The 25565-nt window shown below is 46.7% G+C and overlaps 1 protein-coding gene across 5 annotated transcripts in view; it reads right to left on the bottom strand.

The window, feature by feature from the left end:
• Positions 1–25565, bottom strand: part of LOC135907863 (alpha-(1,3)-fucosyltransferase C-like) — a 127170-nt gene that overhangs the window by 5833 nt on the left and 95772 nt on the right. For 4 of the 5 annotated variants that reach the window (XM_065439618.2, XM_065439620.2, XM_065439619.2 and 1 more), the window contains one exon: positions 13169–13344. In XM_065439618.2, coding sequence (XP_065295690.1) covers positions 13169–13344 — 176 coding nt within the window. Of the gene's footprint in view, positions 1–13168; positions 13345–16441; positions 16601–25565 lie in introns of those variants that run through there. The other variant, XM_065439623.2, reaches the window with a different exon arrangement.

The raw sequence follows: 25565 nt of genomic DNA, 5'->3' as shown, positions 1-25565 counted from the left end.
AGCAACGAAAACACTTTTCTTTAGGCTGCTCACTTCCACCCTGCCAGTGAAAACATGACTTCATGAAAAAGGATTATATGTACCCTGGAATGTAAATTATGGACTTTGCTACCGACCCGATACAAGAGAACACTGCGTTATTGTTTGTCGTGACGCATTTTATTTTTTGGGACTTTTTAGAAAGAATTATAAAAAAAATTACTTTCTCCCACATCTTACGGTATCAGGTTCCTTCGTTTCAAGAGGACAATCAGTAATACACCATGTGATTTGTTTATGTTATTAGGACTCCATTATGGCGAAGTCGCATGATCGACAGACATGCCGAGCCACCTCGCTCGACAAGGTCTGTCTTTCGAGAAGAGGCTGCTGAAGTGCGTAGTGTGGTTGGATCATTTGATCCCGTTCCTGAGTGGATTTCGTTTCTGGACGATTGTGTTTGCCCTATTTTTTGAACTTTCATTGGAATGGGTAGCATGTCTGCATTTATTTGTGATGTGTATCTAAATGTAACGTAACTGATTTTCGCATGACACTACTCGTAATTCCATGCAATAAAGCGAAAAAAAAATCATGAGCCATTCCACTCTGTGAAGGTGGATAACCAACGAAGCTGTTTAGCACGTAGGCGCCTTGCTCCTCGGTAGTTCGGACTATATGCGGCCGCCTCATTACGACGACAGAAGTGACATTCAAACTGAAGAATGGCAACTCGTCTTTCTGGTTCTTTATATGCATTCGCGTGGACGACGAGAGCGCCGCCCCGAGAAGCCGGAAGAAACTACACAAACATGACGTTTCGACGGCACCGTCACCACGGGAGAGTGGAACGAAAGGGAACTAGACACGCAAGCGCTTGGAACGCCAACAAAAAGTAGGCGGTGCGAACGCAGACATGGTATCGGACATGGCTGACACTGGTTCAACACTGGCAAAGCCTTTCTAGGCTCATGGTGAAGTTTGTGTCAGCAGACCTGACCGCCGGAATGGCCGCCGAAGCTTCACCACGCGATATGAAGACAGATTAAAGAATTAAAAAATGATTGATAGCGACAGTTAGTGAATGTAACGTTGTAATAGAGATTGGCAGAGGTTAATAATGACTAGTAATGATTAATAATGACTACTAATTATTTGTAATGACTACTAATTACTCCGAAATGACCAATATGTCAACGACGGCTTGTAATGACCACAATTGATTAGAAGTGACTAGAAATGTCTAGTAATGAGTAGTAGTGACTAAAATGGCTACCTATGACTTGTAATGACTACTAATGACTACGAAATAACCAGTATGTCTAACGATGGCTTGTAATGATCACAACTGATTACAAATAACTAAAAATACTTACTAGTGAGCAGTAATGACTAATAATGACTGAAATGGCTCGTAATGACTAACTAATAATGACTATGAAATGACCAAAATGTCTAACGACACCTCGTAACGACTACAATTGATTAGAAATTACTAAAAATGCTTAGTAATTACCAGTAATGACTAATAATGACTGAAATGACTTGTAATGACTACGAAATGACCAATATGTCTAACGACGAATTGTAACGACTGCAATTGATGCATCATAATCAGCCTGGTTACGCCCACTGCAGGGCAAAGGCGTATCCCATACTTCTCCAACTACCCCCGTCATGTACTAATTGTGGCCATGTTGTCCCTGCAAACTTCTTAATCTCATCCACCCACCTAACAATTGATTAGAAATGACTAAAATGCTTAGTAATGACCAGTAATGACTAATAATGACTGAAATGACTTGTAATGAGTACGATGACTAAGATATGACCAACATGTCTAACGACGGCTTGTAATGACCACAACTGATTAGAAATGACTAAAAACGCTTAGTAGTGAGCAGTAATGATTAATAATGACAGAAATTACTTGTAATGACTAGTAGTAACTACGAAATAACCAATATGTCTAACGACAACTTGTAACGACTACAATACTTTAGAAATGACTAAAACTGCTCAGTAATGAGCAGTAATGACTAATAATGACTGAAAGGACTTGTAATGACTACTAATGACTATGATATGACCAACATCTTTAACGACGGCGTGTAATGACCACAATTGATTACAAATGACTAAAATGCTTAGTAGTGAGCAGTAATGACTAAGAGAATGAAGAGAAAAAGAAGAGGCGAAGAGAAAGAGGCGAATGATAAGAGATTGAAGAGTAGGCTTTCGCTGTTAGCCTCTTAAGAGAGATCTTAAGAGACCCTGCAATTTTTTGTTCTTTTCTTTTTTGAAACTTTTTTCATGCGGTCATTGTCTGTGCTTTTAGTACAACGGTGCCCTTTCCTATTTTCCCCCGCAATCAAAGCCGAAGGGTAATAGCATGCGCTGCGGCTGAGCTTGACGTCGTGAATTTATTTTATTTATTGACTTTTATTTATTGACTTTTATTTATTTATTGACTTATTTATTGACATTTATTGACTATACGTCAATGGGGAAATATTAGCCGCCATGCGCTAATATTTCCCCATAGGAATGAAAAATAAATTTAAAAAATGACAGCCATTCTTTGTTGTAAAGGGCCTTGGAAGTTTTCAGTTTCTCACTCGTGTAAAGCATTTATAGAGACTATAACGTATCGAGAGCTGTACAGTCGGGAGCTGTGCAACCCATCCACAAAGTGTAATAGGTCAAGAATAGGACGGTAGGAGAAAACTTCAGACGAAAGCACTCTGGGAATAGTACGAATTGAGCACTCAGAACTGAAAGAAAATGATAAAGTAAGTATAAAAATTAGAGATAAGTAACAACTTAATAAAGAATTCACAAACTGAGGTAATTTTAGGGTTTGGCTTTCAGCCGAAAGCTTGAAGTAAGGGCAAGCGGATCAATCACAGACGCCGGCAACACCCTCTTCAATCGGTCATACACTTTCACTGTTCTGGCTGGGCCCCATCGAACCCCTCTCCACTTGAGCGCCCTCCTCGCCTCTTGCCAGTCATTTCGACAAGGAAATCTGCTCAATGTAGGCAATGTTATTCGCTTTGAAAGCAAAAAGAAAAGAGAAAATCATGTGACCTCCTATAAACGAGGAGCGCATTTCATTAGGCTTTTCAAACAATCCTGCGAGTTACCGCCCGATGCTTGCGTCGGTGTTTACGTAAATTTGACGTCAGGATATTGGAATAAAAATAGATTGGATCTTTACGTTATAGGGCCCAAGGTGCGAATATTGTCACGTAAAATAAAGCAACCACTACCAAGCACAACTCTAAAGGAAGACTCCATCGTTTTCCACCCTCAGTCCACTTCAGTGTTCTCATCTGCCACAGCAGCGTCAAAGACCACCAGCTGGCCAGGGATAACAATACTGGCAAAATACGATGTTAATGAACTTGACAAAATTATTTGCTAATTTCATCATCAAAAGTACGAACAGTTGTATCGTGCGTCTGCAGAACACATTTTGTAGAAGGTAAACAGTTTCGAAAACCACCAATAAAAACAAGGAATAAGAGGAGAGCCAGAACTGAGTACGCCAGCGTTGCTTACTTTTGTCTGAAAGGACTTTGGAAACGAAAACCTGCGGCCCCTTGCCGTGCCAGTAGCTGTGGAGTAGTTCCAAAGGTACCGTAATACGCACTTCGCTTAGTAAAGACGATGTTCAGATTAATTGAATCGAAGGTCTTCGTGCAATCGATAAAGACTCTACAAAGTATCTTCCCGAAGACTTGGCCGCTCCCGGACACTAGTCCTTCTCCGATCTCCGAGGCCACCGGAAAGATACCGACCCATGGGAACGTAGGTGTGCAGTGAGAAATAGCAGTTCGTGACGGCCGCCTTGCGCGAAGAATAGAGGTACCGAGCTCCGCCACTGGGAGCACGCGCTACCTTTCCGCGTGACATGCTAGGCAGGATCATGTGACATTGCTCACCACATCCCTCGCAGAGAGAGTAAACGGGAAACAAATTACACTATTACACTGAGTTGTTTTTGTATTTCTCCTTCTTCATGTTGTTTCATATGGCCCGCCCATTTGTAAGCTGAGACGCTTGTGCAAATGAAGATAACGGACAATGAAGCCAACGAAAGCGTAAGGGAACTTAGCTCTGTTTAATAGAAATATACTGATATTGATGAAAAGAGACATGAAAGTGGAGGAAAAGATAACGTGCCGTCGACGGGAGCCGAACCCACAGCCTCCTCATGGCACTTGCAAAACTTTATCAATTGAGTTACGGCGGTGGCTGTCTCCCCAACCACTTTCCTGGATATTCCTTTACGGGCTGTAAACCTAGCACCGAGAGCGTTATCCAGCGCCACTCACGGCCAGGGCGACGGATGTGGAACATCCTGTAAACAGGATCAGCAGCAGTGCCGGCCGTAGGTTCCCATGCGTCTTCTAAGTCAGTGCATAGCGAGTCTGTAGACCCTGGCATCATTTGTCCCTTGCGGTAGCGGGTTTATGGGTCAGTTTGCACTGCTCATAAGTTCACGTACTATGCTCTACGTGACGTTTGCGGTTTACAGGATGTTCCGCCCCTTCCGCCATGGTACACAATGAGTGAGTGGCGCTGACTAATGCTCTGAGGGTAAATTTTTAGGCATACGAGGTGTGTTCAAAAAGTATCAAACCTTTGGTCAGCAGAAATACATTTATTGATTAGGAGGCAGTAAACCTTAATCCGCTTCAAAATTGTCTCCTTGGTAATGCACACACGTCTCCCAAAGCTCCCGCAATCCTTGGAAACAGTTCTGGAACGTGTCTTTTCTGGTGGATATAAGCCGGGTCGTCGCATTCAGCATGGTGTCTTCTCTCGACTCAAGTCGTGTTCCTTTCAGTGCAATTTTCAGCTTGGAAAATAGCCAAAAGTGACACGAAACCATGTCGAGTGAGTAGGGAGCCTGGAGAACTACAGGAATGTTGTGTTTGGCGAAGAAAATCTGAATCAAATGCCCAGAATGGGCGGGTGAAATATCATGATGGAGCTGCCAAGTTTTTGCTGCCCACAGATCCGGTCGTTAGCGCCACACAACACCACGAAGACGACGGAGGACCTGCTCGTAGTATTCCTTTGTGATTGTTTGGCCTTGTGCTGCTCACTCATGATGCTCCACCCCACGGGAGTCGAAGAAAACGGTCAACATGACGGTGACATTTCTGCAAACCTGCCATGCTTTTTTTTTGGCCCCGGGGATGTCGGATGTTTTCACTGTGACCACTGCATCTTGGTTTCCGGATCATGCCCATAAACCCATGACCCATCGCCTGTGATCACGGTGTTCAGAAAGTTGGGGTTGCTGCTTGCATTGCCCAACGGGTGCTGTGAGATTTCCAGATAGAGTTGCTTCTGCTCCATTGTTAGCAGTCTCGGTACGAATTTCGCGGCCACCTTCCTTTATGCCCAAATCCTAGGTCAAAATTGAATGTACTGATCCAAAGCTTACCCCTACCTCGTTCGCAAGTTTGAAGATGGACACCAGGGGAAGAAGACTAGCATTCTCTGCCACACAGCATGAGCTTTACTGCCTCAACGATGGTAGTCCGACATATTTACGAGGGCTTACATACAGCAGCTGCCTATAGACTTGACTCTGGTTTCTCTGCACCTTGAAATAAACGTGCAATGGTTTCCAGACATCGAATCACATGGAAGCGACCATATTCCCACATACCTGAAGATCAAAGGATATTTAAATACTCCTCCACGACTCTCCGGAGAATTGATTAGTTGGCGTTTCGGTCACACATGGAGAAAGTATGTCACGAAGGGAACCAGTCTAGTCTGGAACACGAAATTCAAAAAGCCATGCAAGAGGCTAAGCGCCGTTTTCAGCCTTTCCCGAAATATGAAGAATTTGAAGCCGAACTGCAGCGACTACGAGCGATTCGCCGGCGGGCTGAAAGAAGATACAGGATGACTAAATCCATCTACGACCTCAGAGAGGCAAGGCGGTTGCAAAAGAAGATGCAAAGATTGATGCACTACAATCTCAAAGATGGAAACATTTCTGTGAGTAGTTGGATCCAGGTCAGCGCTTATCTCAGATATGGAGAACCGCGCGTGGACTTCGCGTATCGCCGCAACAGCGTGTTCCTTTAAAATCTTTCGCGTTGCACCAAAGTCGCAGAGAAATTGACATTGCTGAAGAATTTTGCTCAAGACTTGCCAGCTTGCACCCCCAGCGCGCACTTAGACCATGTGCCACTCCTGTGTCTCGGGATTCCCGCATGGATGTAATGTTTTCGGTGGAAGAGCTTGAAGCGGCACTGGCGACTTGCAGGCGCTCTTCGTCACCTGGGACGGACGGCGTTACCTACGCAGCGCTCGCCAATCTTGGGAAGAAAGCACGACTGATGCCGCTAAACCATTACAATGAGTCTTGGCGCAACAATTTGGTTCCACGTGAATGGAAATTCAGCCGCTTGGTTCCACTTATCAAACCTGGTAAATCACCGTTAGATTTGTCATCGTACCGCCCCATCGCTCTGGCCAGTTGCATAGGGAAAATAATGGGAAGAATGATTTTGACGCGCCTAAAATGGTACCTGGAAAATTACGACGTGTAGCCAGATGCTATGACTGACTTCCGGCGTGGGCGCTCATCTATAGATAATGTCATCGATTTGGTCACGTTTGTTCAACATCAAAAACGTATGAAATGACTCACTGTAGCATAATTCCTTGACATAAAAGGTGCCTATGATAATGTAGCACATTATGCCATTATAGAGGCTCTGATTGAAGCCGGAATCGGTGGTCGCACTTTTCAGTGGCTGTGCAGTTATTTGACCGACAGGAATTTCTTCGTGATGACCGAGGATGGCGCCAGGACTCAACTCCAAACATTCTGTGCAGTACCGAAAGGCGGGGTGTTGATCCCGACGCTATTCAACGTAGTGCCCGTTGGCCTAGTCAGATGCTTGCCCAACACAGTTCAAGAATCAATATATGCTGACGACATCTGCATTTGAGCGTCTGCTGTAACACGACTGGAGTTACGAGCAAGGCTACAAAATGCAGCTACATTAGCATCACTGTACTTGCGAAAACAGAACTTAGAGCTGTCTTCATAGAAATGCTGCCTTGTTACATTCACTCGGAAGGCAATGAAGCCTTACTCTGTAAGTGTCAATGGGCAAGCAGTTGCAAACACACGGAAACACCGCTTTTTAGGGGTAATTATCGACCGCGACCTATCATAGAGCCCGCACGTTTCACAACAAAAGAGAAGGTTAGTGACAATAATACATCTCCTCAAATGTCTCGGTGGAAAGTCATGGGACACATCGGTGCTGTCAAGGCTGCAGCTTTATAACGCCTTGTTCCTTGGTTTCGCAAGATACAGCCTCCCTGTGCTTGGTAACACCTGCAAAACAAACCTGCGTGTACTCCAGGGACTACAAGCTGGAGCTCTCATGACGTGTCTCGGTCTTCCGAAGTGTGCGTATACAGCAGCAACGATTGTCATAGCTCGGGATCAGCCATATCAACGTACTTGGCAACCGACGCTCTCAGGGTGAATATTCGGCACGTTGCCCGACTACCGTCTCATCATCTTGCTGCTTTACCCGCGGAAAGGCCATACACAGCTTTCAGTCGTGTAATTGTTTCCAATCGTACCTCGTTGCCATCGAACTACGTGCCTGCAGCAAGACCATCCTCACCTTTATAGTGCCTGCACAAACCTGAAATACGCCTCACCATCCCAGGAATCACGAAGAAAGCTAACATGCCCTCGCTTGCCCTGAAGCAAGCCACATTAGGACTTTTATATGAGGTGCACAGTGACCGCGTACATGTTTACATTTATGGCTCACCTAAAAGTTCAGCTGCCGCTGTGGTGATGCAAGCAAGATCCGTCAAAATACGGCTGAAAACGTCTCATGTATCATCAACGACAGCTGCTGAACTCGTAGCCCTGCGTTCGGCTCATCATTTCATTCAGGAGGAACCACTCCATGCATGGTCAATCTTCGGTGATTCCAAGGCAGCCCTACAATGTGTACTCTCATCACTGCGCCATGGATCACATCAGCAGCTCGTCGCAGAGATCAGAGAAGTCGACCATCACATAGTTGACGAAGGACACGATATAATATATCAGCGGTTGCCTAGTCACTGTGGCATACATGGCAATGAACGAGCGGATGCAGCTGCTCAATCTGCCCATGATGGTGTCAACTCCGTTGCCATTCCTCTTTCGAGGGCCAATACAGCGAAAAACTTTCCGCACTTCCACGTAACCTAACGTTAGCTCAATGGAATTCATCCGAGTTCACAATTGCACGCCTTCATACTCTGGACCCTAATTTACAGCTCCGTATTCTTCCCGACCTTCCACGACGTAACTGCACCCTTCTAGTCCGTCTATGGCTTGGAGTAGCGTTTTCAAATGCGTACTCCTTTCTTACGGGAATGTCCAACAGCCCACTTTGTGACTTCTGCGGGTGCAACTAAACAATTACGCACCTTCTTTGTGAGTGCCCTCGTTTGAACCCGCAAAGAGCAGCCCTCTCAGCCAGCCTATAGACCAACTGCACAAGCGCCGAATAACAGAAAACATCCTTGGAGACTAGCTTGCGCGAACATCAGCGCGAACCGCTATGAAGGCGCTGCTGCGATGCTTAAAAGACACAGGACTTTGTGACAAATTGTGACTGCACACTGTGTGACGTAGCATTGGACGGTGACACTGCGTAACACTATATAGGAACGGTTTCGCAGACTGCGTGACAGTGCCCACAGAAAGAGTTCGTGTATATCGTGCATACGTGTGTGTGTATACGTTTTTCCTTCTTTTATTCTTTTTCTCTCTCTCACTTATCGCATCCCTTTGCCCCTCCCCCGGTACAGGGTAGCCAACCGGAGATTATCTCTGGTTAACCTCCCTGTCTTTCCTCTGCCTCTCTCTCTGACTTTGATGCGACGGTCCTCCATAAAAAAAGTCCGTACTTGCTCAATGACATTCTCTTTTCGGCTTGTTAAGAGTATGCCTAAACGCGGTTCGCTGCCCGCTGATGTGCGGCCATCTTTGAAGCGGTTGTACAGCTCCTTTATCCATGAGGTGCTCATGGCATCGTCCCCGAAAGCTCGATGAATCTTGCGAATGGTTTCAAAACACTTGGGTATCGCCAAGCTTTTGGCAAAATTGGATGCAATATCGCTGCTCATGTCGTTCCGTCATTTTAGAACTTACTGGAATCCGGCAAGCGCTCACTACAAGTGCTCACTAGTAGGCCGATTGCCAGCATCTGACGCTCTCTGCTGGCGGAAAAAAATTCACGCATACGCACGAATGTCCCCCTCCACATCTCCACCAAAGGAAGCCTCCCGCACTTCATTGGTTTATGTGGGAAAAAAGAAGATTGAGTATTTTTGAACACATCTCGTACATAAATATCTAAGAAAGTGCACAGTTGCCGCCTTCGCTAAATTGGTAGAATATCGCACCCGTCATGCTGCGCACGGGTTTGGCTCCCATCGGCGGGAAATTCCGTTTTCATTCTCATCGAGGCGAGAGCCTTAAGTGGCTGAGGGGTCGAAAAATCTGTTGTCCGGCGTTAGCGAAAAATTGATCGACCGGCGTTACGGCAACAACATTCAATGGCACCAAAATTGATGGCGCCACCCACGGCCGTGTGACCCGAACCCACGACCTCTGGTGGGAGTCGAACCCTCGACATTTGCTGGGACTAAAATTAAATGGCACCAAAATTGATGGTGCCGCCATTCATGGTCAAGCCCACGGCCATTAGCAACAGCCGAATCCAAGACCTCTGGTGTTAAGGCGAAGTTAATTAAGGCACAATTACTTATAATATAGTTAAATAAGGCACCCCAGCCCGCGACCGTTGGTGGGAAAAAACAAGTAATAGGAAGTAACAACGCATTTGAATAAGATGTCAAGTCATTTAATTAATGTCTCGTGAGTGCGCAGGTTTTCGCCTTCATCCTCTTAAGCTTATGCTAAAGTGACTAAACTTTGTCACTAACACTTTAATTAAAAACCGGTAATTTAGCCTTCTGCTCTTATATGTTATATGTTTTGCTTCATTGTACGTTGGCTTTATCTCTTTGTAACTTACAATGAATCCAGCATCTGCTTTCCTTATTCTTGTCGCTAATGTGTCTAAGAAACATGATGGCTCAGTGTTACGATGCCCTGCGACGTAGGACGTGTCACCAAAGGCCCTGTTAGCGTTTGAATACACGCAACCAACAACTACATCGGATTCCAGATGTGAGGTTCTTAATCTATGCGGATGACGTCACTTTGTGGTCCGTGCATAAAGATATATCTCGACAAACTCAACAGCTTCAAGAAGCCCTTGAAGTGCTGAACAACTACGCTCGGAAAGCAGGATTGGACATTTCCGCCCAAAAATCAAGCTATGTTGTGGTGGCCAACAAGAAAGGACGCACAAGAATCACGCAGCACCCCTTTACATTTAGACTCGGCGCAGTGACAATCCCTGAGGCTTCTGAGGTCCGCATACTGGGTCTCGATATTCACCATTCCGGCAGTGGTGCACACTGGCTCCGTAAAACCAGACAGAGTTCGACAAAAACACTTCACCTTATTCGTCGCATTGCAGCAAAAGCAGCTGGAGCTCGTACTGACGTAGCTCGACGGTTGGTGCGTGCAGTCTTGCAGCCACGAATTTTATATCAAGCCCAATTTCAACAGCTGCCTTTGGCACAGCTGGCAGAGTTGGAGACGATTAATCGCGATGCTATGCGCACAATCACAGCACTGCCCCGCATCATTCCGATACCAACCTTACAGGAACATGCCCAGTTTAACACAATTGCAGAGCTAATTTTGCAACGTGAAAAAGCACGTGAAATAAAAAAGCAACTTATTCCGGCTGTCGCTGCGTTGCATGCTCATTTTCACCGCGGCTCTCGGATTGACAATCAGCCCTATCCAATGCCTCCCTGGGAATTCACCAGCATCACAACTAATAAGCCAACGAAGTTACGACGCAGCCATACAACAGGTACTATTGACGAACACAACATCGTCGATGCATAATGCGTTAACACCTGCAAAGTCTATACGGATGCTGCCATTCTCCCAGACGGCGGAAGAACATCATTCCTGAGTACTACGCATAATTTCATTAGCGGCCACCAGCGCTATTTATCTACGGAAGCCAGCGCTCTAGTAATGGAACTTCAAGCCATCCACGACGCTGTGCAAGATGCGACATCTAAGCTGCCTACCATCAAGCAACTAGATATCTTCACGGATTCTTTAGCGGCTATTCAGGAACTCAAGAAGGTTGATAAGGCGATGGAAATCTGCGAGAGAATACACACTATGAATAGTGAGACAGCTACTTGCGTCAAGGTACACTGGATTCAAGGCCATTCAGCGAACCCTCACAACATTGCTGCTGACCAGCAGGCACACTGCCCTCCTAATCCTGATCCTCCACCTATTCCCCTCCCACCCCAACCCCGTAACTCGCTGCGAGCCCATAAAAATGTTCTCCGGCAGGACACACGCGCTCTTATCCCACCGTGTGTCTGCTCCCTCCCCCTTCACCTTACTAGGGCGGAGGAAGTTGTGCTTAGGAGGCTTCAGGCCGGCGTGGCCCTTACACCGGCTGTTGTCTCAAGGTGGAACTGGTCGCATTTACCACTGGATGCTACGTGTCCATACTGCTCCGTTCCTGTGGTGGAATGAGATGCATACCACCTAATATGGACATGTACGGGATTACAATCGGAACGCTCGCGTCTCCTACTACAAGCCGGCCTCCGCTACAGTGTGACAACCAGCTATGACCGCTGTATACATGACAACAGATTTCACAAAACACTGCTTCAATTCATACACAACACAGGGCTCACAGCACACATATAATACACATATGCGCTCCAAGAATTATGCCTTAAGGGCAAGCCTTCATCGCAAAAAAAAAACAAGAAATCACAATAAATTTTGTTGTTAGAGTCGGCAAATAACCTTGCCCTGTCCGACGGAGCAAGATATACGACGAATATACAGGGTGTTTCAGCGAACACTTCCAAAAATCTTTAAAAGTTGCCTGTGGCAGGTATCATAATTCTAGTTCATGTGCTGATCTACTCGAAGCGGTGGACAATACTTACATAAACAACTGAGATGCAAAATCGACTAATTAATAAAAATTCACTAATTAAGTTTTTAACGAATTACAATATGACCCATATTGCAATTTACAAATTATAGCCGTGGAGTTCGCAAGGCGACTATCCGAGCGGCTTTCCGAGTGTGAAAGGAGCCTGCAAATACACGCAAAATTGCCGCGCTACTGGCCGCTCGAGGTACTTTGCGTGTATTCGCAGGCTCCTTTCGTGCTTGAAAAGCACTTTTATGTAGTACGTATTGAGCAACAGAATGCTGTATCGGGAGTTTTTCATGTTGCGCTACAATTTTCTCATTGACACTTTTAATGTAATTATAATATTTGAGAAGTTGATTAATTATTTAGGACCAATTATGCAATTAGAATGAACAAAAATAATTTGAGTATCTCCAAGCGAGAGCAAACAGCATTACCTGGGTTCTGTCCAGCTACGTGGCATTTGCATATCTTAAAAGTTTGGCTCAAGTTACGTGAGACACCCAGTATATCTTTCTCGCGTTTTTTAAGTGGCATCAAATAGCAAGGACAGCCGCACATATATAGATACCCGTCTTTCTTATGCGCCTATCCTTGTGCACGCTTAAAAATACGGAATATCTTTCCGCAAGGCCTCAAGTCCTGGCAACAATTTTTATATCCCATCTTTCTTTCCCCTCTCTCTCTCATTCTCCCTTCCCCTTGAATGTACGGCTGCAAACAGGACACTCTAGCGCAACACTCAAAGCAGGATTTTTCACACGGTACAAACGCCGCCGCTAAATTGGTGGACCTCTCTTTCGAAAGCGCCAAGTTTTGTGCTAGTCTTAAAGTGTAGTTTTAAAGAGTAGCAACGGCACGTACATGCCCGTTTTTTTTTCTCTCTCTCTTTCTTATGCCTGCTTCAAATGCTATTTTAGTTGAGGTATTTTAGTAATGTTTAAATGCCCAGCTATGCAATTTTGCACATCGTCAATTTCTTTTCTGCCTATTCTCTCGCCCTTTGTTCGCAGCCAGTGCAATAATTAATCAAGGAGAAACACAAAGCGTATACGCACAGATCCAGTCCACCAGAAATGCTGATGAAGTCGGAAGTCCAGAAATAGGAGAAAATGTAGTCGTGGCTGATGGGAAGGTAGTTATAGCTCAGCAGTGGGAAGGAAGATAGCGCGAGCAGTGCCACGATCGCCACCCGACGCCTTCTCTTCAGAATCATGAGACGTTCGTTTGGGCCCTGCGAATCCAGAAATCGACGTGGTAGGAGTCAATTTCCAAGGCGTAGCTAATTGTAGTCACAGAATATATTAGAATCGCATTACTTACGATGTTTTGTCAAAGTATCGGAAACTGTTAAGAACGAGACAAAAGACATACGATACTATACAGCTCGCTTTCGCTGAGTAAGTACGCTGCTGGTCTCCTCACTCACTTTACTCAGTTTACCGTTACTGAATGCGCAGGTCGACCTCAGCGCACTCAGGGATGGAATAGTGTTCCCAAATCATGTGCCTGCGCAGGCTAGGGGTACGCGGTGATGCCCACTTGGAGCACAACCCGGGCCTGATTTCTCGGCCCGGGCCCGCCTTTTGAAGCCTAGGCCCGGCCTGGGCCCGTGCCTACGTCACCAAGCCCGGCACGGTCCCGCGCCTGCATGAACAGGCACGGCGTGGGGCCGTTGGAGGAACATTATGTGCACATGCCTTAAGGAAGGACGAGCAACAAAAAATGACAAAAATGCGTTTATTTTTTAACCCTAAAATATTCCAGCACCCTTGGCACATCTTTTCACCAAGTGGCAAGCGCATATGCGCAATTGAAGACATTTAAAAATGGCGTCAAACACGCCGCCCTCTGGTTTTGCCTACTGGCCGTGCAAGCTTGAAGGATCTTTGGCGGTTCTCTACGCTCTTTCTTATATGGAAAGATCATGTGCCAACTTATGCCCATAATGGAGAACTGCTGGCGTTTTCCGATCATTATCATTCGCATTGTCAAACTTTTTCAGTGATCCGTTTCCCTCGCTTGGACCATTTTTCTGCGGCCACCCTGATTACACGCTCGAGATAACCAACCACATTTAGTTTCCTATTTGCATCGTTAGCCGTCTCTGTGAAAAAAAAAGTGCGGTAAAAAATATGAAGCAGATATCACGCAGATAATTGGTGTTACGCCAAGTATTTTGCTGGTAGCAAACATTTTTTTAACTGAGCGAACAAACGTTAAAAGAGAGAGAGCAGACAAAGACTGCGCCTGTCCTTGTCTGCTCTCTGTGATCGTTTGTTCACGCAGTTAAAAAAACGTTTGCTAATATGCTCCACTCACCCCCCAACTACTTCTAAGCGACATTTTTCTGGTAGCTTGCTACCCAGCATCGTTTGCGATTGCGCCAAGCGTTACATGTCGGACCAACGTGTTTGTGCAAGACGAACAGCTATGTGTCTGACGCGAGCTGTGCGTGCCGTCGACGTGTGACGCTGACGGCATGATTTTTCACTCTGGCCCTTCAACGCGAGCTTACGACATTGCCGGCTGTTGGTTTCTACATAGGTACGGCATAGAGAAAGGATTCAACAAGAGTGGACACTCTTATAGAGTCCAGCGGCCGAATTGACTGCAACGCACCGAGTCGCCGATATTAATACCTGAACCACGCTTCTGGTTTTGGGCGCGCACGTTTTGAACGTTAGCTGGCACGCGTTACGCCGGCTGCGCTGATCGACGCTTTTATTTTTTGCTTCTAGATCTCAATTGCGCGCGGTATTCGTGCGAAATAGCTTTAATATTAAGCAAACATGACTGCGAACGACGAATATGTGCCACGTGCAATTTCATAAAGACGCAAGCCGCCTTGTGAAACGAAGAAATGTTTATTTTGCTCTATATAAATGCTAGCTGCGGGCTTTTTGTGCATTCATGCAACGTTGTGGTACCAGGTAAACAGCAGTGTTTCCCGTACGAAGCTCCTCTGGACGACGTCAGCTGAAAAAAGTAAATTACAAGCCTGCGTTATTTTGCTACTAACACATACGAATAATTCGTGTAGAGGCAAAACGCGCGAAAGTGGTGAATGGGCGGCATTACAAACAAAAGCAGTTCGCTTTTGCATACACGGCGTAGAAAATACCCGACTCATCCCAAACAACACCGTACATATCTAGAAAACATCGTACTTCCAAGCATTACCCTCTTCCCGGGCCTTACTTCCTGCACTTTATGAGCGCGAATACACGGGCGACTGCGCGTTTCCAAAAGAACTTGGCTACAACAGACACGATAGTACGCTACGAATACGCAGGTGCGGGCACAACAGGCTATCAACCAGACCATGCTGGACGCTCGCAGAATCCCTTCTAGTCGCACTCAAGGCATGCTTGGGTGCAAAGCCTGCCTTCAGTCGTTTAAAAGAAAGAATTTTCGAGTTACAAGTTGCTGGTGTTCGAGCTTCTTGGCGTCATCTTTTGCGCGTTCTGCTGGCGCAAGCAACACACTCTCGTGTTATCACTCTTTGCGATTGCTCGTCGCGTTTTCTACAAGCGTGAGCACCAAAAGAAGGTATAAGTTGTTGCGGGGCCATAAAAATTGTCCCAGTAAGATTCAGCACACGCCAAACTTGACTGTAATCACCGCCGAGCTGCTTTTCACTGCGTCACGAAATTAATTACAATCATGTTGTGGGTCAGAGAATGCGTCACGAACTTGTCCCAGTAAGATTCAGTACACACGAAAAAACTGCGTCACAAGGCCGAACTACTTTTCGCTAACTGCCTTACAACGCCAGGCATGGCGAGCGTGCCTCACAAGTAGCAAAGAGTACCGAAACTAAATTTCAACAACGTTGGGCGTCAGAGAAAGTGCCACAAATTTGTCTTGTACAATGAAATTAAAGCGCGAAACTGCGTACCTCGGCCAAGCTGCTTTTCGCCAACTGCGTCGCAACGCCAGGCGCGGCGACTGCGCTTGAAAAGTACCCCAAAAAGTAACGAAATTCCTTACGATAATGTTGGGGTTCAGACAAAGCGCCAAAACTTGTTCCAGTAAAAGTCAATACGCGCAAAACTGCGCTACAGCGTCCTGTGCAACCATCGTGACTAAAAACTACCGAAATAAGTTAAAATAATGTTGGGGCTCATAGAAAGCGTCGCAGACATCTCCCGGTAAGAATCAATAACTGAATTTAACTGCGCCACGACGGCCAAGCTGTTTTTTGTTAACTGCATGTATGTATGTCTAGGTTCTAGGGTATGTTTAACTGATGCTCTGTATGTCTAGGTTCCATGCCGTAAGCCTAATTACTCTAAATGCGTCGCAGACTGTCAAACAAAATTTCTCACCTTGCCGTAGTCCAATAGTGCAGTGGTGCCGTGTCCAAGTGCAGAAGGAACGCAAGTATTTGCCGGGAGCCCAAAAAACCAGGCTAAATCCAAAAATAGAAAAACAGGCAGACTGGTCGCCGAACAGGCCAACGCTCAGATGCGCAGCTGGTATCGCTCGCTTCGGCTGCGTGTCTGACCAATGACACATGCATCTGGCGCGTCATTCGCCTGTGTCTATAGGCAACGGAAGAAAAGTAAACCGAAAAGTATAATTTAATTTAGACGCAGATATTTTTAGTTTTGCCGGGAAAGAATAAAAAAAATGAAACAGTGTCTGTTAACTTTATTTCATTTTCTCTTTTCTTTTCGATACTCGCGGCAGCAAACGGTCGACATTAACACTAGGGTGACGTATTTCCTGTTGCCAGTTTTCGCCGAGTGTCCCCTCTTGTATAGTCGGATACAACTTTAGAAAAAAGGGGGCGTTTACTCCTCCGAGGCGGATGCACACGAGCATCCACCAATGGGCGCGCACTCTGGACCGACGTCATGCGCCGGACGGCCGGTGACTTCGCCACTTCGGTCATCTGGGCGGGGCCTCCCCTTTTTTCTAAAGTTGTATCCGACTATAGAAATCCTTTCTCTACGGGTACGGGACGAGCGTTAGCGAGATAAACACAGATAGCGACGTCATCGGTGACTGCGGGTTATACAGTCGTACGTACTATTAGCGTCAAAAGAAACGTAAACAGCGGAGCGCGCGGCCCCATCATAAGTGAAGGTATAGTGCGCGCCGCCCGGTTGTCGCTTAGCCGCACCGCGCGATCCCCCTATAGTGAGACATTTTCGCTTCCGTCCTGTTTCTTACATTTCAAACGGAGAAAATAAAAAGAAAACACGTAGAAGCTAAAATACTGCAGTTTACGCGAATATTGTTGCCCAGTTTGCCGAAGCCCTAAGTGCTATCGGCGCGAACAGCAATGCACGTGGTGCAGTTTGCACCGCCATCATTAGAAATAGATTCGTTCATGTAAGTTTGCCGCTTGTGCACCACATACATTCTTTCAATCGGCAGACTTGCGCAGCGCGGTGTCACTGGCAGTCGCGGCGATGGCCGGCGTGGGCGGGCCGAGCGCGTTTGGCCGTTTTGCCCCAACCACTGGCACGCGTCGGCAAGCTTCGGCGCGCGCCGACAAGCGAACGCTTCGCTTTGCGTAGGTCGGAGGAAGAGGGCACGCAACCACTGGAGCGAAGCTCCGACGCGCGCCGAAGCTCGCTCCTCGGCTGCGGCGCACTGTTGCTGGACTATTTTATCTTCATCCGTCAAAGCCCGGCCTAAAACAGACTGCTGTAAACTAAGCTTGAAACAGTAAGTTAGTGATCTGTATGCGCTTTTAGATATAAAAAAAAACACGTTTGAACAATGAATATACGCCTGCCGTAACAGTTTGTGTTTATTTTTGAAGTAAAAATAGAGCACGAAATATCGACATCAGCCCTCGCGCGTCGTCTGCCTGCAAGATCGCTTTGCAAACACCTGCACGACGATGCCATATCATATCAAAAACTGTTGTACCATTTCATTTTTTGGTAGCTCATTGCACAGCCAACTATGTAAGAATCAGGCGTGCAAAGTATCACTGAAAAAATCTGTGTTGGAAATATTGTCACGGAGTAGTGACGGTAAATAAATAGTGCAGACTCAATCGCAACGATAGCGGCGAGCAATGTCGGCAATCGTCGAAAATCTCTGCGGGTCAAGCGCGTCGGTTTGCATACATCAGTCGTCAAAAGTTACAGCCTATTCGCTGGTGCCCGTGCCCCTTCCAGAAACTACTATACAATTCGTTTCGCGTATGCAATCAGATTAACAGGGTTCGTCGACAACAGACAGAACCATCGATAACATTCGCGAAACTTCCGACACGTTCAGGCGCATCCTGCACCGAGCGATAACGTTTCACATTTTTTAGCTGGTGAAATACGGTAACCAGATACAGATAAAGCATCCGTATCAATTTATTCTGGATGCATTCAATGAGGTCAGAATTAGATTTGCTCGTTGCACCCCCTCCTACAGAGGCATACTCTAGTAGTTGGCGGCACACAGCAGAATTTCAGAAACACAATAGGCGAGTGAAAATCATATAATATACGGCATGCAATTCCAAGAGCGTGAAAGGCATGTTGTGTAATTATCTATGTGAAGAGAAGCTTAGCATTTTGTCGAAGTACACACCAAGATCTTTCATTTCATGACCATAAGGAGTGGAGCATCACATAGGGTGTATCAAAATTTCACATAGTACGTTTTCTGCATATAACTTAATGCCATAGTATTGGAAGCATTTAGGAGTACTTACTGTTTCTTCACCAGTTTGAGAGTGCAAAAATGTCTTTTTGGAAGTCGATACAGTGGTGAACACTGTTCACAGTCTAAAATAGTTTTAAGTTGTCGGCACGCAAAGTCATGCTGTTCATTTAATTAAATGCTCTTAGCACTAACAGAAAGCAAGGAATCCAATATCGATTCAAACAATTTTGACGCGCTGCAGAGGATAGATATAGGTCGGCAGTTAGTAACTGCACATCTAGCGCCTGATTTGTGCATGGGTAATGCCCATGCTACCTTACGAGTGCTAGAAAAGGTACTAAACTTTAGGGAACTATTGAAGATGTTTGTGAGAACAGGGAACAAGTATGCTTCCATACGTCTTAACCCTTTCAGATGCCACTTTGTCCCGTTGATTGAAAAGTTGCTTTCACCCAATCTCTTGCATTTTCAGAATCGTAGAAAGTGTACAGCTGTAGAAAATATTAAGAATTTTCAATTGTTTAGCGAATTTTGTCAAGTTTACAAAATTTCAACTCCATGCGAAAACATACAGGAACACAAAATATGAGAACATGTACTATTTCGTGTTTTGAAAAGCTTGAAAAGCACTTATCCAGCCACTTGAAAATTTTGCCCGGTGCATGATATTGTAAAAAACAATAAAAGAAGTGAAACCGCTACATACAACATACTGACGCAGAGTAAAAACACCCAGCCGTCTACCTTCCCACTCATTTTGCTAAAACATTCTGCACGCTATTCAAAATTGCAGCACAGTTCCAATAATAAATGTTTCAAGATGTGTGAAACACATTTTCAATACCATTACTTTCATCAGTGCTTTTGCTATTGATGGCTGAGGGCTTCACGACGCATACAAAAGAAAGTCCAGCGTCGCATGGATAAATTGGAAGATAAGCGATGGAAAACATTCTGTCAGTCACTTGATCCCCGAAAATCGCTCTCGCACATATGGAGGACGGTTAGGGGTCTTCGCTCATCTCCGCATCAAAGGAAGCCCTTCGCTGCTCTGGCCCTCTACCAACTCCGCTCGGAACTTCAAGTGGCTGAAGAGTTCTGTGCACGGGTTGCTGGGTCCATGGCCATCATTACTGACGCAGCATTGAATGACATCCCTGAGGCACGTGTACCAGAAATAAACGTGCTATTTTCCCTCGAAGAGCTCGATGCTGCGTTGGCGACCTGCAGGCGTTCTTCGTCACCAGGACCTGATGGCATCACGTATGCTGCCCTATGCCATCTTGGACATGACGCACGTGATGAGCTGCTCAAATACTACAATCAGTCTTGGCAGAATGGCGCCGTTCCTAAAGAATGGAAATCGAGCCGCTTGATCCCCATTTTGAAACCTGGAAAGTCTCCGCTTGAGATCTCATCATATCGTCCGATTGCGCTTTCGAGCTGCGTCGGCAAAGTGATGGAAAGAATGATTCTTGCTCGATTGGAATGGTACCTAGAACGATTCACCATCTATCCGGACGCCATGACAGGCTTTCGTCGAGGTCGCACGTCCATCGACAACGTCATTGACATCATAACATGGGTCCAAAATCAAAAAAGCCTCAAGCGCCTTTCTGCGGCACTTTTTCTGGATATAAAAGCAGCATACGACAACGTCGCCCATGAGGCCATACTAAACTCACTAGAGGCTGTTGGAGTTGGTGGCCGGATGTATCAATGGATTCGGGACTATTTGACTGAGAGGCGTTTTTTCTTACAGACCGAAGACGGCCCAACTTCAGACCATTACATCTGCCGTGGTGTGCCGCAGGGTGGAGTGTTGAGCCCTATATTGTTCAACCTCGTCCTGGTAGGACTAGCGGATTACCTACCGCAGACAGTACATCTCTCAATATACGCCGACGACATTTGCATCTGGGCCTCTGCGGTGACTCGCCCTCAGCTAAGAGCCAGGCTTCAGCGGGCGGCAACCATGACGGCTTCTTACCTCCAAGAACAAGGCCTCAGTGTGTCTACTGAAAAGTGCGCATTACTTGGTTTTACGCGGAAACAAATGTCATCGTATCCTGTTACCATCGATGGTCATGCTGTATCCTATGTTAAGACGCATCGCTTTCTGGGCGTCATCATTGACCGCAACCTCTCGTGGAGCCCTCACTGCGTCTATCTGAAGAAGAAGCTCGTCGCCATTGCTCAGGTCTTCAAATTTCTATGCGGGAAAAACTGGGGTACACCAGTCCATTCTATGTTGCAACTGTACAGGGTTTTGTTTCTCGGACTCCTACGTTACAGCCTACCAGTATTGTCAAGTGCATGCAAGACGAACTTTCGCGCCTTGGAGAGCATACAAGGTCAAGTCCTACGCACGTGTTTAGGGCTGCCTCGGTGCACTTCAACCGCAGCAACAATCGCCATCGCAGGAGACCATACAATCCAGACTCATGTAGCTGTCGACTCTCTCAGAGCGCACATTCGCCATCTGTCAAGGATCCCCGACCATCATTTGGCCTCCCTACCAGCAGATAGACCTCAAGCGACCTTTTCACGAGTGATTAGCGCTCATCAAGAGTACATACCGGTATCTTTTACACCGGCGGCGAAGCCTTCCTCTCCCCTGTGGTGCCTGCGACCACCTCAAGTGAATTTTGCTATTCCTGGACTTACAAAAAAGTCCAATCATCCATCGCCAGCTCTGAAGCAACTTACGCTCCTATTAATGCACCAGACGTATGATGACCGCATACATATATATACTGATGGTTCGACCTCACCTACCAGCTCAACTGCCGCATTCGTCGTTCCAGCCAAGAACGTTACAGCTAAATTCAAATTGTCGCACACGACTACATCTACATCGGCAGAACTTGCAGCTCTCCATGCCGCTATGATGTACATCACCGAAGAGCCAACAGAGAAATGGGTCGTATTTTGTGACTCTAAGGCAGCCCTTCACAGCATCAAGTCCGCATTACGTCCCAGAACTTACGAGCAAATGACATCTGAAATCAGGGAACTGCACCATCATGCTCTGGAAAGAGGACACCAGATTATATTTCAGTGGATCCCTGCTCACTGTGGCATCGTCGGCAACAACCTAGCTGACAAGGCTGCCCGGTGTGCCCACGAGGATACCAAGACGCGTCCAACACCTTTGGCGAGGTCAGACGCTGCCAGAGAACTTCGCCGACTTGCGCGCAAGAAGTCCCAAGATCTCTGGATTTCAAGTGGCTTCAATTGCAGATTACGTAAACTGGACCCCACGCTACGGCTACAACTGCCATCTAGCCTTTCCCGCGGCGAAGCAACCTTGTTGTGTCGCTTGTGGCTGGGAGTGGCGTTTACGAACGCATATTCCTACCGTATGGGAATGGCCGAGAGCCCGATGTGCGACTCCTGTGGGTGCGAGGAGACCATCGAGCACCTATTGTGTACCTGCCCTCGCTACGATGTCCAACGCCTCTCTCTGCGGGCAACTTTACGCAGACTGGACTCGAGACCTTTCACCGAGTCAAAGATACTCGGACCGTGGCCACACCCGTCGCTGGCTCGAAAAGCGATTCGTGCACTAGTGCAGTACTTGAAGTGCACGGGCTTAACAGACCGTTTATAGTGTCCTTGTGTTTGGTGTCCCTCCCACACGAACTCAGTGTTTACTCTCTCCCTTTCTACCGCTTTCTATTCCCCTTTCCCCTCCCCCAGTGTAGGGTAGCAAACCGGATGCTGTTCTGGTTGACCTCCCTGCCTTTCCTACCCTTGTTTTCTCTCTCTCTCTCTCTTGCTATTGATGCATTCTCCTGCTGTGCTCAATTGGGTAGACAGCGTCTCAAAGGGTTAAGCTCTGCAGAAGAAATACCATCAACACCACAAGAAAGAGAACGTTTAAGGCAAAGTTTAAGGCACTTCACATATTTGAAAACAAAATTTTCATTGACTGATAGTGTACACACTGTGCCAGACTGAGAAGGAAGGTTACTTGAAGCATATTTCACACTATATAGCAAACAGGAATGTTCTGCAAAGGCATCAGCAGTGTTCGAGACAACACCACCATTTTCATGAAGAAGACCTACATCTTTGGCGCTCTTTTTAGAAGAGTGAGAGCGCACAAAGCTCCAGAAATATTTTGAATTATGTGTCACGCTGGCTTCAACACAATCAATGTGGTCGTAGTGATGATTCTAATAATAATAATAAAAGTAACAATAATAATAATAATAATCTTAGTGGTAACTTCGCACTCTAGACTAAAAGAAAGGCTGATGCCTGTATGGTAGAGCGTCTGATAACCAGCCATCTAGAGCAGGAATTTGCAGGATGCAGACGACACCTCCTTCCCTTCTACGTGCCCACACACGCACACACACACACACTTGCTCAATAACACAGCACGGCACACACGTACACATTCAATGGGTGCACAATACACAGGAGTGCCAATTCAGTCTGGTTCCAAGGAAGGAGAATCCAGATGGCCAAGGGGGTGAAGAGAAAGCTCTGTATGCCAGATATAATCATGGAGTTGTGGTGCCGGGCACGATGAGGGCTCGGCACCACAACTAGAGGCACGATGAGGGCTCGGGCTGTGCTGAACACTTGTTCAGACGAACTGAAGAAGGATTAGTGCTGTTCAGAGGGCCGTCAAGCACCCTGCAGTATAGACTAGTGCAATGTTGCGCTGGTATTGCAGGGTGTGCTACTTGAGGGGTTTGAGGCAATCCTCGTAGGCTGGTATGAGCTTGCGACAACCAAAAAGACGAGAGTAGAGGGTGCGTGTTGTCCGGCGCTGAACAAGCTTAAGTTTGTTAGCGTCGCGAGTTTGGTACGGGAACTATACTGATGAGCAGTACTCAAGTCGTGACAGAATGATAGAAGCGTAGAGTGCTCGGAAAACCTTACGTCATCAGGGAAGGGAGACACGGGACACAAACCCAAGAATGGGCCGATGCTTAGATACAGTGCTGCTGACATACGCGGAAAAGTTGAGAGAAGAGCTAAATGTTACACCCAGAATGGGAAGGGCCCGAACCGTCTTTATAGAGGTGCCTCCATGGAAGTAGGTTGGACGTGCAGGAGTTTTGTTGCGGCTGATACGCATACAGCACTTTTCGCAGTGCTACTACAAAGTTTGTTATTGTAGGCCCTGTCGTTCACCTTTACGGAATGCATTTATTGCAAGCACATATGCTGTGCATCGGCATATTGTTGTCGTGGAAGAGTTAACTCGTTAATCAAACACATTCTGCGCAGATGCATTAGTAACTTAGTTTTGAGTAGATCTTTGTCCTGACTACAATTTATAGTATCGCAGCAAGAAACATTTTAGTAGAAGCTGAAGGGATTCCAGCAGTATAAGCATACCGACTGCACTCACACCAGCTACACTTTCCATAAACAAAAAGTGAGATAAAAAAATCAATTACACTTTCACTGACTCAGTACTTGCTGCTTCTGAAGCAGGCATCGAAGCAATCATGATATACGCTGCTACATGCATAAGTCTTGCATGATGCAGGTCCTGCTATGCACTGCACACGGGGCACACGTTGCAAACAGATTTCTTTTTGCAGTGCTCAAGTATAAGGACACACTGAATCAAACATGACTGCGTTGTCACGTATGCTTCAGTGCGTCAGTGTTCTTGATTGCTACACGAGCGATTTATCTCCAACTAGTCCAAAATACGGATGCACTTGAAAGAAGTGAGTGAAGGAGCACAGTGAACTTGTACTGAACTGGATTCACATGCCGAATAGAAGAGCGCAGTGTCAGCTGAAACGGGCGGCACGGCTGATAATGTAAGTACTTCCCATAGTTCGGCTACTAGAGTCTTTCGCTTTCGAAAGTTATCTTTGCCACTGGAAACAGCGCAGAACTTGCCCGTTAAACTTGAGTCACCCGACACCACACGAAACACGCCGCGGTTGACCACCCGAAGTTCCACACGGTTCATTCACCACATCACACATCACACGACGTCAGGAGTGCCATATTTTAAATCACTGCAGCACCAAACGGACCTGAAAATTAATTTCCTTCGGCAGAGTTTCTCAGCTGGGTTCCTTCACTCGCCAGTTACGAACTCGATGGACGCGCTAGGCCTACGCGTAACGTAAACAACATCGGCGATAGGCGAGTGCTGATTGTCCAGACTTCGGAGCTCGTAAACATGTCTCCATTCGTTTTGAGCACAACAAAATACACATACAACATGCACAGACGTTGCGGCAATCGTGATTCGGTTGGCTGTTTTAGCAGACGATCGTACCGAGCCAGGCGGAACCCAGTGGGCAGGTTGGATTAGTCGGCGTCGTTCGAAGTCGCTTCGGATCCACGTCGCGCTGCCACAACCCACGGTCGTCGGTCGGTCGTTCGTGTCGTTGTCGGCCTACTATTACAACGCTGTCTTTCAGGAACACTGTCGCGCGCGTCGTGCGTCCAAAGAACTCGGACGATCGCTGGTGCCGGCACCTTCGCACAGTCGGCCATCATAGGCATAGCAGCCGGACGATTCGCAGCCTCCGATTGGTTGACGCTTGCGACGCGTCGCAGCCTCTCATTGGTGCACGCCGGCGCAGCGTCGCCTCGCGCCGGCAAACTTCTAGCATCGGCAGTAGACATAATCGCTGCGCGCCGTCACGCTTCGCCGTGTTCCCGACCGACGCTTTTGACGCTTCGGCGCGTGCCGAAACTTTCCGACGCGTGCCAGTGGTTGGGGCATTTGACTCCCAAACGCGCTTAGCCAAATGTGCACGCCTGTCACTGGTGACGACTTGGCGGCGCGCACTACAGCTTCAGTTATGCTTGGGCCACGCGCTCCGCTGTTCA

This window comes from Dermacentor albipictus, chromosome 1 (assembly GCF_038994185.2).
Source record: "Dermacentor albipictus isolate Rhodes 1998 colony chromosome 1, USDA_Dalb.pri_finalv2, whole genome shotgun sequence".
Taxonomy (NCBI): Eukaryota; Metazoa; Arthropoda; class Arachnida; order Ixodida; family Ixodidae; genus Dermacentor; species Dermacentor albipictus.
Note: the sequence above shows the minus strand (reverse complement) of the source record. Positions and strands in the feature narration are given on the sequence as shown.